The 16,644-nt window shown below is 41.2% G+C and overlaps 1 protein-coding gene across 1 annotated transcript; it reads left to right on the forward strand.

Moving 5' to 3' along the window:
- Positions 1-4,753: 4,753 nt before the first annotated feature.
- ywhag1 (3-monooxygenase/tryptophan 5-monooxygenase activation protein, gamma polypeptide 1) lies at positions 4,754-16,644 on the forward strand. Its single transcript, XM_062406335.1, has 2 exons — positions 4,754-5,022; positions 14,506-16,644. Exons 1-2 carry the CDS (start codon positions 4,936-4,938, stop codon positions 15,160-15,162), a joined length of 744 nt encoding a protein of 247 aa, XP_062262319.1. The 5' UTR covers positions 4,754-4,935; the 3' UTR covers positions 15,163-16,644.

A 16,644-nucleotide genomic window follows, 5' to 3' on the forward strand; every position in this document is an offset into this window, starting at 1 on the left:
GAAATACAATATGGCCTCCCACCGTAGGTGCTAATGAGAAGAATCAGAATTAGATCCATCTTAGAGCCATCTTTTTAACACATGAACTGTTAAGTGATCAGTTGAGTTAAGGATAATACTAAAGCCTTGGATGCCTGATCGTCATTACCTCTTTGAAAAACGGTTCATCGCTCAAGGTCAGTAAGAGAAGGATATATCCGCTGCAGCCTTCCCCTCTCAAAGATGGAAGGATGGATTTGTAGGGTGCATTTGAAGGTGCCTTCAAAATGGGAGAGCCTTACTTTATCTCGGATCCTAAATTGGCATTGTTGAAGAGTGAAATCGATCACATATATGATATTTAAAGTTGCTCATTTGACCTCTTCATGAAATACACCACATTCAAAGAGGTAAAGAGAAAAAAAGAGTTGATTGATCCATTTCATATCTGTTCAGTGTCTGTGGGAACAGACAGGCAGAATGACCTGCAGGGTGTGTTTGATGACTCAAGATAAAATGACTCAGCCTATCTGCATTCTGACCCTGCTTCACACCTACTATAACTACAAGCAACAGAAATATTAGGAAAATGGTATATCCAGTGTTACGAACGTGGTTTTTCAAACAATTCAGTTGTACATACACAGTTGTATGAAATATACTACATTCTAATTAAAGACTCAAAAAAATATACTTTAGACTTAAACACATTCAAATGTATAATTTCACTGTGAAAAGTGTAAATGTCATGATACATTCTTGAATTTTAAAGGGTAATAGGCTTGCTGTCTCTCTTCCATATGATACTGTTGCTGTTATGTCAGACATAAGATAAGAACTGCTCTGAGGGTACAGGTGTCCTTTCAGCTACACAGGCTGAGTCTGTGTGATGGGATTTCTGGTATTTTTGCATCCTTTTCTGCTTTTTTCTCGGAGGAGTACTATCTTCTCCTTATACTTACTTATCTTCCACAATCTTCTCCGTGAGCAACAGCACCTCCTTGACCAATGTGATGAGCGTATTCTGTATCGTGTGTGAATATGCTGTCAGCTCATTGATCCCAGAGCAGGACATTGCCTGGGAACAAGTTTACCGTAAATTTTCATATAAAGCTCCCCCTGTTATTTATTTTCCATTGGCCTTTTACTGACCATTTTATAAATCTCCCAGTAATACGGGACAAAGTGTCTCCCTTTCAGCTCAAGGTGCTTTTGTTTCTAAATACGGGAAGATTCAGTTTTTCAAGGGACGTTTGGCAACCCTAGGGCTATGAGCTTTCTAAAAAAGACTGTGGAGCAAATTACTCCTTAGATTAGCCACACATAGGCCTACTCCAAGTGCAGGAAGGTATTACTAAGGAAGGAGTGAGTCTTTAAATAGACTATTTATAGAGCAATGAATATCTTAATTATAGAGGAAACAAGATCAATCGCACAAACTCTGCAGGGTGTCGTCTCAGTGAGGGTGAGCGCTGACCATGCCTGCAGTTACTTTTATACTCTGAAGCGTACGTGCAACTCGCGTTCAAATGATAACACTCCTCCTTTGATTGGTGGATCAGGAACAAAACAGAATTTGATTTGTTTCTGTCAGTCCAGCCCCTACCATTTCGCCACTGAGGGAGCTTTCACTAACCAGTGACAGGTCGTTGGTCTTTTTTATTTTTTTTTGTCTGTGACATTGCGCCCCCCCAGGAGAGTGTCCGCGCCCCCCACTTTGAGAACCACTGCTTTGAGGGACGCGGGGGACTGGTGCCAATCCCACCTGACACTGGTCAGGAGGCAGGGTACACCATGTAGAAGTCGACATACAGAGACAAACATTCACTCTCACAATCTCACCTACAAGCTTTTTCGAGTCTCCAGTTAACCTGCAATATTTGAACTGTGGGAGGGAACCGGGGAAAACACAGAGAACATGCACAGAACATGCACACTCCACAAAGGAGGGCCTGGTTTATTTACTGTATATAAAGATAGACGAAATGACTGCTTCCCAAAAGAGATGCCAAAGTGCCTCAACTGACCCCTGGTGGGTGACTGCAGTTCAGGCCACACATCTTCAATGCCATAATAAACTAAAAAGTTGAACAAATGTTTCCCAAAGATGTTTATTATTCTAAATGGTTTTCAACACACTGGTACATGTTCAATTGTTTTCCTTGAAATTGTTTTATTAGTTATTTGATGATATAAAAGAGGGTAAAATAACATGATGACAGCTGAGGCTGACTGGCAAACTGATTGAGTCTGTGTATCAGCGAGAGAGCTTCTGAGCAGACTTTAGGACCAGATGACGTTGTCGGTGTAAGATGGAATCTCTGGGTAATGGAAGGGAGTGGAAACGTGTCACCCATCTTTATTTACAGACTATGGTTCAAACCCACAACCCTCTTGCTGTGAGGCGATAGTAACCATCTACTCCACAACCGCGCTGCCCATGACATTAAATGTATATTCTTACATGCCTGTTTCATTTAAACATAGAGTAGTTGCATAGGCCCTCTAATGGCTCACTTTAAGCTTCACATTCATTAAAGCAACCACAAGATTTGTGCATCCCCTGGAAGTAAGCTTTTATAATCTGCAAATATAATTTAGCAGTTGCTTGTTAAAATTGTGAAAGAAAGATATATGTTGGTCATGTGTACATCCTGGCTACACCTGGAATTATATGGAGGGAGGCCAATGGAAAGAAATGAACTTGTCCCCATTAACTCCCACAGTCTATCCCTCTCTGTATCCGGTGCTCTTTGGTAGATTGTTGACATGACAAGGTTGTTGTTAAGCAAACTGGTCGGTCGGTCGGTCCAGACGTTTGACCGTTGTTCGGTCCATCGTTCGGTCCGTCCGTCCATTCCTCTGGTTATATAAAGCAAATTAAACTGTTTCGTAGTATTTATTCAAAAGTTAATTTTACATTTGGAGTGTTTGCTACTTTTATTTTTGCAAATGACCCCATTTGGACTAATATAAGGATTATCCATTTAATTTCATCATATTCATCTTGTGAGTTTAGTCTATCAGTTGTCTTGACATATTCTTATTTTTTTTAATATAGGATAAGATGGTGAATATCCCTTGTGTGTTTGAAGGTCTTCTGCACAATTTAGGTGACCAACTAGTAGGTGTCAGCAGGTGTTTGTTCTTCAAGCGTTTTGAACTTTTGATCAATGATACAGGATGAACGTGAGGGTACACTGAGGCTAAAGGTAAATCTAACTGGGGACTGGCTTGTGTGGCAGCACTATGTAAGCCATGTGGCGGCTCAGTAGATCAGGCATCATTACTTCTTTGCTGGTTGGAGAATTTACCTTGTACCTTCTAGCGCACTAATGCCTACAGTAGTTGATGTTATAGGACGTTAGTGACCACCAGCGGTGTGAGGTACATATTATCAGTTGTGTACCCTTTGAATTATCATAGTAAGTCCTAAAGAATTGAAGGCAAACTACATTTGAGGAAGTGAAATTTACAATACAGAATCATTAGCCTTCTTTAGACATATCTTTATAAAAAAAAATTATCATGTGATGTCTATTGTTGTTATGATATATACCTTACTTATTATTATTATAATTATTGTTATTCTTAGTTTAATTATTATTTATATTATGATTGCTTGGGAGTTTCATATTGTTTATTGTACAGCACTTTATTACTTGTATTGAGGAGTGCTTTAAAAAAAAATTTATAATAATTATTACTATTTTGTATAATATTATTGTTGGTATTATTATTATTTGAAATCTGATTGCTTGTGAGTTTCAGTTTGTTGATTGAACAGCACTTTTACTGCATGAAAAGAAGCATTTATGTCTGTCATTGCCCTTGTAAATTTCTGTGTTCACAGGAATCTGCAGGCAGCACAAAAAACTGCCAGGACCTGTTTAGAATTGAGGTGGGGTTCCAGTTTCGGGCAGTTTTACAAACTTGAGAAACTTGGCAGGTGACCCCTCTGCTTCTAGGTCTATGGTTTTTTTTCACATGTAAATAACAAAACTGTAATCTTAACAAATGCAAATCAGGATAGATTCACTCGGTGGTGCAGAGGTTATATCTTTTCTAAAAGGTATAACTCTCTTTTAAGAAAATCTCTCCTATAGATAGATCAGGCTTAGTCTAATTATAGAATCATAAATTGTAGCTTGAATAGATTTGCCTTATATAAGTAACAATGCTATAATGAGTGTAATCAGTGATACAATTTTTAGGGTACATGTGAGGAAGATACATCTAAGAGAAGCCTTTCTGCTGACACCAAAACACTGTGCTTCACATGAAGCATATCAGCTGTGTCATCGTGTGACAAAGTCCCAAACATTTGTCCTCTCAAACTACTGGGAATAACTCATATTCACATGTCCATGGCATACTAAGCTGCCGACTCTGCTGAAATTGCGTCATAATTTGGACTTCAATTGTCCTATTGTTGTCATTAAACTTTCCCTGTATTTCCCATAGCATTCAACTATGAGGGTACAAACACAGAACAGCAAGAATCATGTAAGTACATTAACTTAACACCAGAAAGAATAAACTGGTAGTCAGTCACATACTCATCTGATATAAATGTATTACTACTATCATTATTACTCATTTCATTGTAATTATTATTATTACCTTTGGACTGAAGTCAATGTTATAATTATCATCTTTTAAATGTGTAATAACGCCTGAGGCTGCTGTCACTTGGTCTGAGGACACGCCCCCTGTGGGTGGCGACTCCACCGGGGGAGAGAGTTGGGAGGAGGAGGGGCGTCAGACAGACTGACAGACAGCAGCTGCAGCGCGAGGAGCGTCCATCTCCGCTCTGCTTCAAACACGTTCACATTACGACGTCCGGCTCCACACACACAGCACAGCTACACGCGCGCACACACACACTCTCTGTCTCACAGATACGCTCTCTGTGTCACACACACTCCACACACACACACGACGACGACGGCCACAATGGTAGACCGCGAGCAACTGGTGCAGAAAGCCCGGCTGGCCGAGCAGGCGGAGCGGTATGATGATATGGCAGCTGCCATGAAGTCGGTAAGTAGCCTCCTTTGTCACCAACTTTCTCCTCCACCCTGCTGTCAGTTCTGTGCCAGCATGAGGGCAGTGACACGCGCACAGTTGACGGCGGCTCCGTGTGGGGACGCTCACGCTTGACAGTAGAGAGGTCGCGTCAGTGAGGTGGTGTACGGGAGCACACACGACATGTGAGAAGATGACATGAGCGGGATAAATCACCGCTGTGCTGGGGTTTGTCTGACCAGCATCGCTATGATGGAAGTGCGAGGCCCAGGGAGCCCTGTGTTCACATTCTCCCCTGACATTTGCCTCAGCTCACCTCCACGGCTCAGATGTAGCGAGGTGCGGTTGGTCCCCGCGCGGCGAGGCGGCGGGGGGCTGCGGTGGATCGTGGTTGTGTGTGAAATGCGGACTGTTTGATCTTGGGGCGGTGCCTTTGGCCGGGCTCCTCTCTACAAGGCTGCAAACCAGCGATTGAAACAACGCACAGAAACAACGGACAGCGCCGTTTTTTCACTGTGTGCGTGGCGCAAATGGAGCTGTGAGAATAGGAGGAACCGCGGAGAAAGATGCGCAGAGGACGAGGTGTATAGCTGGGTACCATGATGAGGATGGGCGGCATCGTAGGCTGAGGTGATGGTCGTGTTCGTGTTTGCTAGATGCTGAGCACCAAATCGTGTGTGGGTGTGTGTGTGTGTGTGTGTGTGTGTAACACTAGCCACACACTCTGTCCTCTTATTCGTGCGCATCGGAAACAGCTGAAGGTTGATGATCGCAATCGATTAGCGCAGAAGGAAACGCGCAAACGACGACGCGTCCAGCCCTCAGACGTGGGTGTAGGGATAGCTTTCCAGAAAGCTCAGTAGATGTCATATTGCAGCAAATGCAGTTTTTTCTGTTGGTGTGCGAGCTGTGGCATGATGAGCTGCCTGCTGTCTAATCGATGCTGTGCAGCAGCAGCAGCCGCATCCCTGCGTCCTCGGCCTCCTCCAGCAGGTCTCCACACACAGAGGCGTGCCGCAGCATCTGCCAAGATGCAGCACAGGCCCACCCGTAGTGCACCATTTCACAGGCAGCCTTTTCATCACAGCCCTACAAAAGATTGCATCTCCCCATATCATCAGTTATCTGGACAATGCATCACACAGGGATGGACACATCGACAGGGGAAGAGTAGGGGTGGTGGGATGTGAGGTGTGACAAGGCCCACTCTCCCTTTATCACAAAGATTATCTTTGTGATAAATATTGTGGCTGTGGACACCAATGGTTTCAAAGTGCTAATAAAATAATTTATATTAGCTTAATCCTCTATTTATATTTTATATTCAAAGGCCTTAGTTTGGGTGTCATATCTCTATAATTTGAATCTACATATAATCAGTCTTCTATGACTCCTATCTGTTCGCCACCAGCAGTGGTGTCTATGCCAAAGCTGTGAGCAGCTTTCAAGACAGAATAAGTGGGAAGCTCCTGTCTCTACATCAGTTTCAACTCTAGGAGTCAACAAGTAAGCTGTCAGCGTATTTAAAGGCCATGGTGTGCACTGCACATTAGGACCAGGGTGTAGTGGTAATACCAGAGGGGGCCGAGCTCCACCCCTTCCAATTTATGCAGAGTCAGAGAGAGCGAGCGACGGAGAGAGCTGCCCCTCACCCAGCCAGTCTCTCTGCAGCACTGGGCAGCGGGGTGTGTCTGCTGCCTCGCCCATCATTTGAGGGGAATCCCTTGCCACTGCAGGCATGGTAACCGTGCCAACGGAACCAAATAACCAGGATCACAGCAGGCTGCACTGCTCCCATCCTCCAGAGGATTGTAACGCTTCAGTGAACAGGAACCAGGCACAACCAAAAAATAATGATAATGTTGGTGGGCCGCTCTTAGCACTGTAATTTACATTTTTTACCACTGTTTATTGTAAGATTATAGTGAACTAGTTGTACAGCTGGTCACATCAGTTATAAGCTTAAAGCTTCAATAACTGAGACAACCTTTCTTTACCAAGAGATAAAGGACAGATTTATTGAAAAATCCTCAGTGGCTGTGTGTGTGTGACTCATGAACTCTGCTTGTCTGCTGAGGTCAGCTGTGGGTGTAAGCATTTATTTGTAACCCAGTACCAGGCTTTAAATCCATAAAGCACACAACCTGGGTCCCCAGCTTAAATTACAATCACTTGGTGTTCTTCTATTCACATTAGACCTTGAGTTAGGAAACAGAACTATGAAAAAAGAAAATAAGATTCAAGAAATACGTTTCTATATTGCTCACACAGAATGATTGAAGCTCCAAAATATGTAATTTGTTCTACTGGAATGGGGTAAATGTTACCGCTTATGTAAATTGGGTGTCTCTTAGCAACTCAAACATCCTTCTCTCAATACTGAGGATGAAGATGAGGTCATCACAAAATTGCCCCAGAGTTATAGTCCTTGCTTTCAAGGGTTTTGCCTTCAAAGTTTTTCCAAAATATGCAATCTATTATGTATCTACTCTGCAGTTCGCAACTGTATCTTGTACTTAGACTGAATTTATTAAAAATGGTCATGCAGTTAACCATTGTTCTTAAGAGCCATTTTTGTGATTGTGAATATAACTGTATTACTACAGTTTGCATATTTGATGAAATCATTGCATCCACATTAGGCACAGCAAGGATTTATACCTAAGGTTGGTCTCAAAGCTAAATCAATACACTCATTTTATTGTAGTAAATGCATTTCCAGTATTTGGAGAATGTTAACTGTTTTTCACCAGTGTCTCTTAAAAGAGCTTATGTATTTTTGTGTTGTAGCCCAGTCACTTTAAACTGAACATGTTGTTTTCTTGAGTTATAATAATACTGATTAAAGAAGATGGACCTTTTTTTTTAACTCATTCACCAAATAAAAGGTTAAATAATAAAGATCAGACACGTAATAAATACCAAAACATTATGAATTTGGTGACATTATCGTTTTAAACCTTCAGATTATCTAGTTGGCAGTTTTTGGTATAAAATGCTAATTCTGTTCTCAAAGAAACAAAAAATGACTAATTGTCAAGTCATTTTTAAAAATTACAAACAGAAGTTCTAACACAATGTTTGCCTTCATACCAGACATGTTCTCCTTTCACATGAACTATGTTCAACCCAGGTTTGACTGCATTCACAAGTTAATACCTGGGCATGATCATTGTCAGAGATAACAGTCTGTACTTGTAGCTGAAAACAAATCCCTGATAACATAGAAATGTGTTCCATAATGCTACTGCACAATAAAAGTGACATTTCACTTACTTTCCTTCTCTGCCTCTTTCTATCTCATTAGATTTTCTTTAAAACTGCCAGTCAAACATGAATGTTCAAAAAACTATTTATTAAATATTAAAAGTTTGATTACCAAAGCAGTGACAGGCAGTGTTCGATTCAAGTTTGGTCCAAATTGGGAGCGCGGCTACGCAACCAGAAAATAATACACAAATACAACAATACATACTCAACTTGATTAAAAAAAAATAAACCAATTTTTTAAGTAAAATATACACTGGAATGCACATCTACTCAAACGATAAATCAGTCAGGCTCTAGTAACAAATTCAGGAAATACTGCAGCAACATCCACGTTGTGAATGCAACCTCTTCACGGACATGACAACATTACTATCTGTGCCATTCTTTGAACATGACGTGAACAGTTACACACTCATCCAGCTGCAGAGCTGTGAACTGTGTGTCTCAGAAAGTGCATGGCACAGTGAGTCAGGGCTTCCATCACACACAATAAACTGAGAACATTACTCTGCCATGGAAGTTTCGTTCAATACATTAACAGATAGCCTGCACTGCAGCTGCTCCACAGTATGTGTTTCATATATATTTACTATGTGAAGTTTTTACTGAATTGAATGAAGAAATTGCAGTAATTTCTGAATATCTCACAGTGCAGCAACATAGCTAATTATCCAATTGCCTTAATTTAAATAATTTTAAGATAAGCTATAAAAACTCTGTTAAGTGTCGCTACACGTCCCATGTTGGTGGGATGCAGGGGTCAGTATCTTACAATGATACTGATTCAAGGCTGTTATTGCTACTTGTAACTGTTAATGCGTTTCGTATGCTGCAAATGTAGTGTATGGAAGAATATACAACCACATACTTATAAACCAAACAACTACTGGTTTCTTCTGTTGTACGTTATATTTAAATGTCAGCGTCAACCCTTCTTAAAACTGCCAAAAAAACAACATAACTGTTTCTCTGAAGTCAAGGGCATCTGATTTATCTGTTGCTATGGGAAACGACATACATTTAGAAAAAGGGACCTGAACCATAATATATGTTGACACCTGAAGTTGTCACTGTTTAAATCAAAATCGTTCGGCTACCTGTGTCTTTGCAGACACATTTTCACATAGAAATCATTGTGTGCACTGTGCAGGAGCGATCAAAATCTCCACAGGAGTGGGTGTGAGTGGGATGCTGCATCTTTAGGGACATACCTTCAAGTTAAAATGAGACTCATAGTCTCTAAATGTGCACATAATGTAACTGGTGGACTATGTTTTTTTTTTTAATTGACACATGCTTAGCTTTATTTTAGATGCAATCAGTGCACAAAACTAGGAAATGGGGCTATAGCCCCAGCAAATGTCTGTCTCCTCTCAGTCTCTGCTTCCTGTTCTAGTTTATCCTCATCTTCCTCTTTCAGTATTTGTCTAGGGGGCATAGGAAGCATCAATCTTATATTGCTTTATTTCTAAAGTATGAGCGCCCTTATAAACCTCAGTCCAATTACAAATGCAATGCAGCCAATGTCATCTGAGGACATTCGAGGATGTCCTGCGATGTGTCTTGACTCAGTGGTGAGTCACATAGGCACGACGTACACCCACCTCGCTACACCTACCATATTTACAGCAATATGTGAACTGTGGGATATTAGTTAACAGTACTCATCGTGATCCATCATTTAGTTCGGCTGATGTCTACTTTTTCTTACTCGTGTTAAATGAGTGCAGGGGTACTAAAGCAAGCAGCATCACATTGTCATTAACCTGCAGTTGTATTATAGTTCATAATAAGGCAAGGACAGCCTATGATTAAAAAGAAGAACGGAATCACATACATTATTTATTGAAAACCTTATGAAGAAAACTTCTCAGTGTGGAGTGTGAACAAAAACATGTAGGATTTTTACATTTCTCTTCCAGGTGCTGACAATAACCCTGCTTTTATTGAAACCAAATTCTCAACTGCACCACAGGAGTGAGGCTTCTCACAGTAAAATCTGATGTTAAAGATAGAAGTGAGCGATCTGCAGATATTGAGCTGTAACTAATCTTTTTCTTTTTGTCATCATCAGTGTGATCTTTAGAATGGGTGTTGTCACCAGCTCATTCTTCTATGGGAAAAACAAATCATGATTAACCCACTGATAAGCCTTGAAAGGCATTAACCTTTAAACTGGACTTCCTGGATTTTGTATCTCACAACACACACTCACAACACACCCATTTTTTAATCCTCCTGGTTCCACAATGTTCTCCTTTAGCATTCAAACACCATTTTGTTCATAGACAGATTAGAAGTGATGTGGCAGGATCCAGCACACACAGATGTTGAATAACTGCACAATTGTCTTTGAGGAGACACAGTCACTCCTCAGTAATACTGTCGTAGTGACAGTGACACAATTACCAGCGCACAGTAAGCTAGGTGATGGCTTGGTCAGCAATGGCTCTGAAGTTGGTTCATCTTGCCTCAGCACCATGATGCGGTTATATATTGGGAATGTTATGCACCTGAATGAGTTACCAGGGTTATTGTCTGGGAAGAGCAGGGACTAATGAAATGAGTGATTTTTGTAAAGATCTGGGTTCTGTGTGAAACCACATCCTTTGACATCGAGACAGTCTATGACCAACTATTAATCATGCTATTACCCAATAATCTCAGTAGTGTCATTGTAAGTAATACTATTAGTCAACATGTGATGACACCAGTGAAACCAAGTTGTCATCTGGAATTGCAGAATTTACTTTTTATTAGTATTGAACTAATGAGTTTATGCAAATTATATAGCAGGTAACTATCTGTGAAAACTAGCTGGCTATAACAACTGTGATGTTGTTATAGCCAGCCACAGCTGGTATCGTTCTTTCTATGTTGTCATGGAATTGAATGGGCGACACAGTCCTCAGCCATCTGAGAATATATCTGCATTTGTCAGAAACAGCTAAACAGGACAAAATGTGGGACCCAATCTACCTACACTATACATCCATTATATTTTTTCATAAGCCATTACTTTCTAGATAATATTTTAACCATTATGTATATATTTTTTTTCACTTTCTGTTACTGTGTGTGTTGAATGTTTATTTAATCACAGTAGAATAACAACAGAGTGCCCCTCAGCTCACATTAACAAGTGTTTGGCCTCTCTCCATACCAGTCCGGTCGCCTCATTAGGTCTACGCATCTTTCTCATTCTGTTTGAGTGATCAGGCTTTAGTGCATCTTATTGTTGGCTCTCCGCTGTAATTATGGAAAAGCTAATGTCATAGGTGGTAGCTAAGCAACAAACAGCTACCTGAGGCTTCTGCTTCTTTACTAAGACACTCACATACTCTGAACCTTCCCTGTCGCTGAGGTCCGTGGATGCTGGGTGTTGTGGTGTTTCCCTAGGTCACCATCATTTTTTTTAGTACCAGGCTCATTGAAGCTAAACCAGCTAGTCCCATTCACACCGCCAGTGACGTCAGGTAGACCACAGTGCCTTTGTGCTGTGCTGCCTGAAAGAGGGTCAGTAGGGGGGCAGGAGGGGGGTTGTCACATCAAGTTAGGAGACCGGAGAGTGACAGCAAATGAGCAGGGAAAAGACCGAAGTAAAGCCTGAAACAGGAAAAATGGGGAGCTGTGGGACTGTGGCAAGCCTCTACCATGTGGGTGTGGATTGTAACCTATTTCATGGACATTTAAAGTGGTTGGAATAACTTGGCCTCCACTCAGATCCTCTCACACCCCCAGCCATGCAGCTCTTAAGGTGGATATTAATGGCCATGCAGTAAGGCTGTCAAAGACAAAGTTATTGATTGTCGTGGCTGGCCTTTTGTTTGTATCAACATTCAGTTGTATGGAATTTTGACCGCCTAGTGCAAGGATGAGTAATGAGAGAGCAGGCGCGATTGATGAGCTTTATGGGTAGACAGAGCTCTATTGTCATCCCCGCACCAGAGCTTCCGTCAGGGCTTTCTGCTCACCCTGCAGCCCTCGGAAACAATTGCTGCGATGTTTGTACAGATGGGTTGTTTAGAATTGTTCTTTCTGACCTCTCTGTTGCTCAAGTGCTGACCCAGTCTTCTTGTTGCATTTTCTGCAGCTAAGCTACTTATTTAGACTAATTGTAATCTAATCAACTTAGGAATAGAGCTGTGTAGAGTAGAGGTTTTTCTTCAGGAATGACTAATTGGGGGAGGTAGGGATACTTTCTCCTAGGCTTGTAAGTGGGGTCATTATGCAACGGATGTCATTTTATTGTTCGCAAGTACAGAGGTTATTTTAGATATGACCGTTGTAAAAAATTTACGATGTTTCGTGGAGAAAAACTCCTTAGTGAACAAACATAAACCTCCCCCACCCTGGTACAGGTCCTCTAGAGGCTGCATGGTTCATTACATTGCACAAGCATACTGATGATTAGGCGCTGATCCTTGCTGATGAGCTGTGGAAAATTGAAAAGCAATCACTTCTGGATGGCTCTTCAGAACAAATCATGTGATAAAATGTATCAGTATTCGTTTTCTCTGATGCACATTAAGGTTGTTCGTTCGTAAATTTCTTGGCATCACTTTGGTGTCAGATTGGCCAAGTATTAGCAGCTTGTGGCCGTTGTCTCCAGCCGAGATAATTCACTCCTCACAAACAAAGCAGATTTTGCAGTCACCATGGAAACAGGAGATTGCATCAGAGATTGCTGTTTGCCCTCTACTGCCTCCTTATAACAGCTCAGGCAATCCTATTGATGAACATGGTCAGCTCTAGGGCTTTAAACTAGCACATAGAATGAAAGTAAAGATGGGCGTGGACGTACATGTAAGGGTTAATGCATACTGGGAACAAAATTGTTTGATGAGGACATAATGAGTCATGCATATGTGTCGATCTAGACTGTAATAACAACAGCAACATGGATTAGCAGCTTGTGTTTGCTATTGTAGAGTAACACAGCTGCGAGTTCGTTGTGACTGCAAAGCTCCTCAAAGGTTAGAGGATTAAGCTTTCTACTGTGTCAGTGTGCTTGAGGAAGATGCTGCAGCTTTTTTTTTTTACTGTAATGAAGCAAATAACAAGCAAATATTACAGCAAATAAGAAAATAAGAAATTAAGTATGTATATATTCTAAGAATGGCAGTGTTGGTCTGTCCACCACTTGGATCCCGACAGAAATATCTCAACAACTATTGGATGAAGGCCATGGAATTTTGTCTCCGTAAGATGAATCCTGTCTACTTAGTTGATTCTCCATCTTTGGTGGGACTGGCATTTAAAAGATCAATTGTATGGATGCCAGTGTTTCTCCTTACATTGTCTATGTATAATTATGAAGTGGGAATATACCCCAGTCCAAAGTGTCCAGGGTTAACTACAAAAATATGTGACCAAATTTGGAATTCATTCATGTACATTTCCAATAATTATTGAAGAAGTTTAAGAAGTATCTTCCACAAAAAGGGGTTGTTTTGATAAACTTTCCTTAACCTTATTTATTGCTGCAGAAAAGCTGTACGTTTGCCCCCTTTCTTTTTTAAAACAAAGGATTGACTGAAACATGATTCCCCACTTTTAGTAAATCTTCCTTTACCTTGTGCAGTTAGCCACTCCTTCGATGCACAAATTCAATTTAAACTGAAAGATATTTTCCTGTCAATAAAAAGTATATTTCAGTTTTAAAGCTAAAGTGTAAACTTATGTTGACTGACATAGTGTTTAGTAAAAGCATTGTGAAGAGCTGATCCACGTGATCTGCAGGGGCCCCCCTGCTCATGGAACTGAAATCTGTGCTGAAAAAAAAAGTAACAACAGGCTTAACACTCAGAAAAGGTCCCTAAAGATGCCTCTGCTGCACAGTCCCAGTGGGGTATAAAGGATTAAATCCTCCAGCCAGACACAGGCCTGTCAAAACAAACGCAGCTTTCAGACCTTTGGACAGCCAGTCAGGAGTCACCTGACTGGATTATGTCATAGTGGTGCGGGGGCGTGTCTGACTCGTTTGGATGAAGTGGATCTTGTCCTGGAGTTTGAGTTAGAGTTAGTTTGAGCTAGAGTTTGTTCGGAGCCATTCGTGACAGTTGAAGCTTTGTATTTCTTTACGTATTCTGTTGTCTCGTAATTGTTGTAGTTGGATGTGCTTTATTTAATTCAGCTGTTGACATTTTTATAACTTTCCTCACATTTAACATAAATTAAACAATTCACAAGCTAATGTCTGCATATATATCTCTGTGATTTTTTTAGGTCACAGAGCTGAACGAAGCACTATCCAATGAGGAGAGGAACCTGCTCTCGGTGGCCTATAAGAACGTGGTCGGTGCGAGGCGCTCATCCTGGCGCGTCATCTCTAGTATTGAGCAGAAGACGTCGGCTGATGGCAATGAGAAGAAGATCGAGATGGTGAGGGCCTACCGGGAAAAGATCGAGAAGGAGCTGGAGACGGTCTGCCAGGATGTGCTCAACCTCCTTGACAACTTCCTGATCAAGAATTGCAATGAAGAGCAGCAGGAGAGCAAGGTGTTCTACTTGAAGATGAAGGGCGACTACTACCGCTACCTGGCTGAGGTGGCCACGGGGGAGAAGAGAGCCGCGGTGGTTGAGTCCTCTGAGAAGTCCTACAGCGAAGCCCATGAGATCAGCAAGGAGCACATGCAGCCCACCCATCCCATCCGCCTGGGCCTGGCTCTCAACTACTCCGTCTTCTACTACGAGATCCAGAACGCCCCCGAGCAGGCGTGCCACCTGGCCAAGACCGCCTTCGATGACGCCATCGCCGAGCTGGACACCCTCAACGAGGACTCCTACAAAGACTCCACTCTCATCATGCAGCTGCTACGAGACAACTTGACGCTCTGGACGAGTGACCAGCAGGATGACGAGGGCGGCGAGGGCAACAATTAAAGAGTCCAAAACCTCATTCTGCCAAAACAACACAACACGCGCGCTCACAAATGATGAAAAAATAAAAATAGTTTGAAAAAAGTTCTTAGAAACAAAAAATGGGAGGGTGGGTTGGGGCTGTTGAACATCGGCAGCCAATTTAGCTGATGGTACTAACGTGGCTGCTGTTCTTTATTTTTCCAGTTAAAAGTGAAAAAAGTAGGAGGAGGGAAGACAATTTTAGTTTGAGAAATAACCTTAAATTAAAAAAAAAGAATGAAACCCCCTCCTTGATAGCCTCTGCAGCATTTGCCAAAATACCACTGTAGAAGCAAGAGGTATGGTGTTCATCACAGTGTGACTGTCAGGTTACGATACCTTCACACTGGCAGAGACTGGTCTTAACGCGCAAATGAAGCTGAGCTGTGTTATTGTATTTTGTGAGGGGAGTTCAGAAATTGAGTTCCGATGCTTGAGCAACTAGAAAATTAGGGTAACCTTGAATGTCATGGCCTTGTTTAGTGAGAGAGAGAGATAGAGAGATCGAGAATGAGTGGGGGAGCAGACAGGTTTACAGAAGTGAAGACATGCTTTTTGGGCTGTCGAACTTCATAACGTAACAAACGTACCCGGCATCTTTAGTTGCACCACATTATGATCGCTGAGTGAGAAGCAGGTTGTGGCTGTTATTGAAGATAACATTAAAAAAACTATGTTTTTGTTTGCTTTGTGTCAGGTATGTGTCACACAGTCATACTGTAACTTAAAATACAAAACCATACAGTAAAGTTAGTGCAGCTTGTCCCTCTCATGTGCTGATGTGCTTTATTGAATAAATTAACTGTTTTAGGAAACACAATTCGTATTGTCAGTATTGTTGTTACTATAACAACTTACATTGGGTCCTTATGCTCATATGAAATGATTTGAAAAATCGGGATAGCTGAAAAATGAATTTGAACGAATGTGATGCTTGGAAATTATTAAACAATAAACGAGTCCACCCTTAAACTCCAGTTATGCTATCTTCATAACAAGAAGTAGGATCTCTGAAATGGCACCTGTAACCACAGACTTGATTTTAGACCCAAGTATAATTTGTGGATAGAGCACATGCAATGTTAAGTGGAAGCTCTAAAAGCAGATTTGAGGTTTGTCGATTTACATCGTCTTCAGTTTCTTCTTGGTCAAGAAATGCACTTGCCTATTATACTGTTTCTTCAGTGTAAGATGATAACTGCTCCAATATTCTCCATAATACAATATTGTGCATGCTGGTGATGTATTTATACAGTAGCTTCAATTTATTAACTTATACTGTAGATGTTATGTATTCATATGAACATGGAATTACTAGACTTTAATCAGATTATTTTCTATTTATTTCTTTTTATTGCAATTGTTAGCTAGTTTTATTTTAATCTGTGTTTTCTTTACTCCATTTGCTGAAGTACGCTATACCAAAACAGTGATTGTTAACAATAAATTGATATGTTACAGACA

The sequence above is a fragment of the Platichthys flesus genome, chromosome 15 (assembly GCF_949316205.1).
Source record: "Platichthys flesus chromosome 15, fPlaFle2.1, whole genome shotgun sequence".
Classification (NCBI taxonomy): Eukaryota; Metazoa; Chordata; class Actinopteri; order Pleuronectiformes; family Pleuronectidae; genus Platichthys; species Platichthys flesus.

Coding starts and splice junctions, on each gene's coding strand:
- ywhag1 (XM_062406335.1), top strand. CDS start 4,936: ATGGTAGACCGCGAGCAACTGGTGCAGAAAGCCCGGCTGGCCGAGCAG. Junction 5,023..14,505: donor TGGCAGCTGCCATGAAGTCG/GTAAGTAGCCTC, acceptor TGATTTTTTTAG/GTCACAGAGCTGAACGAAGC.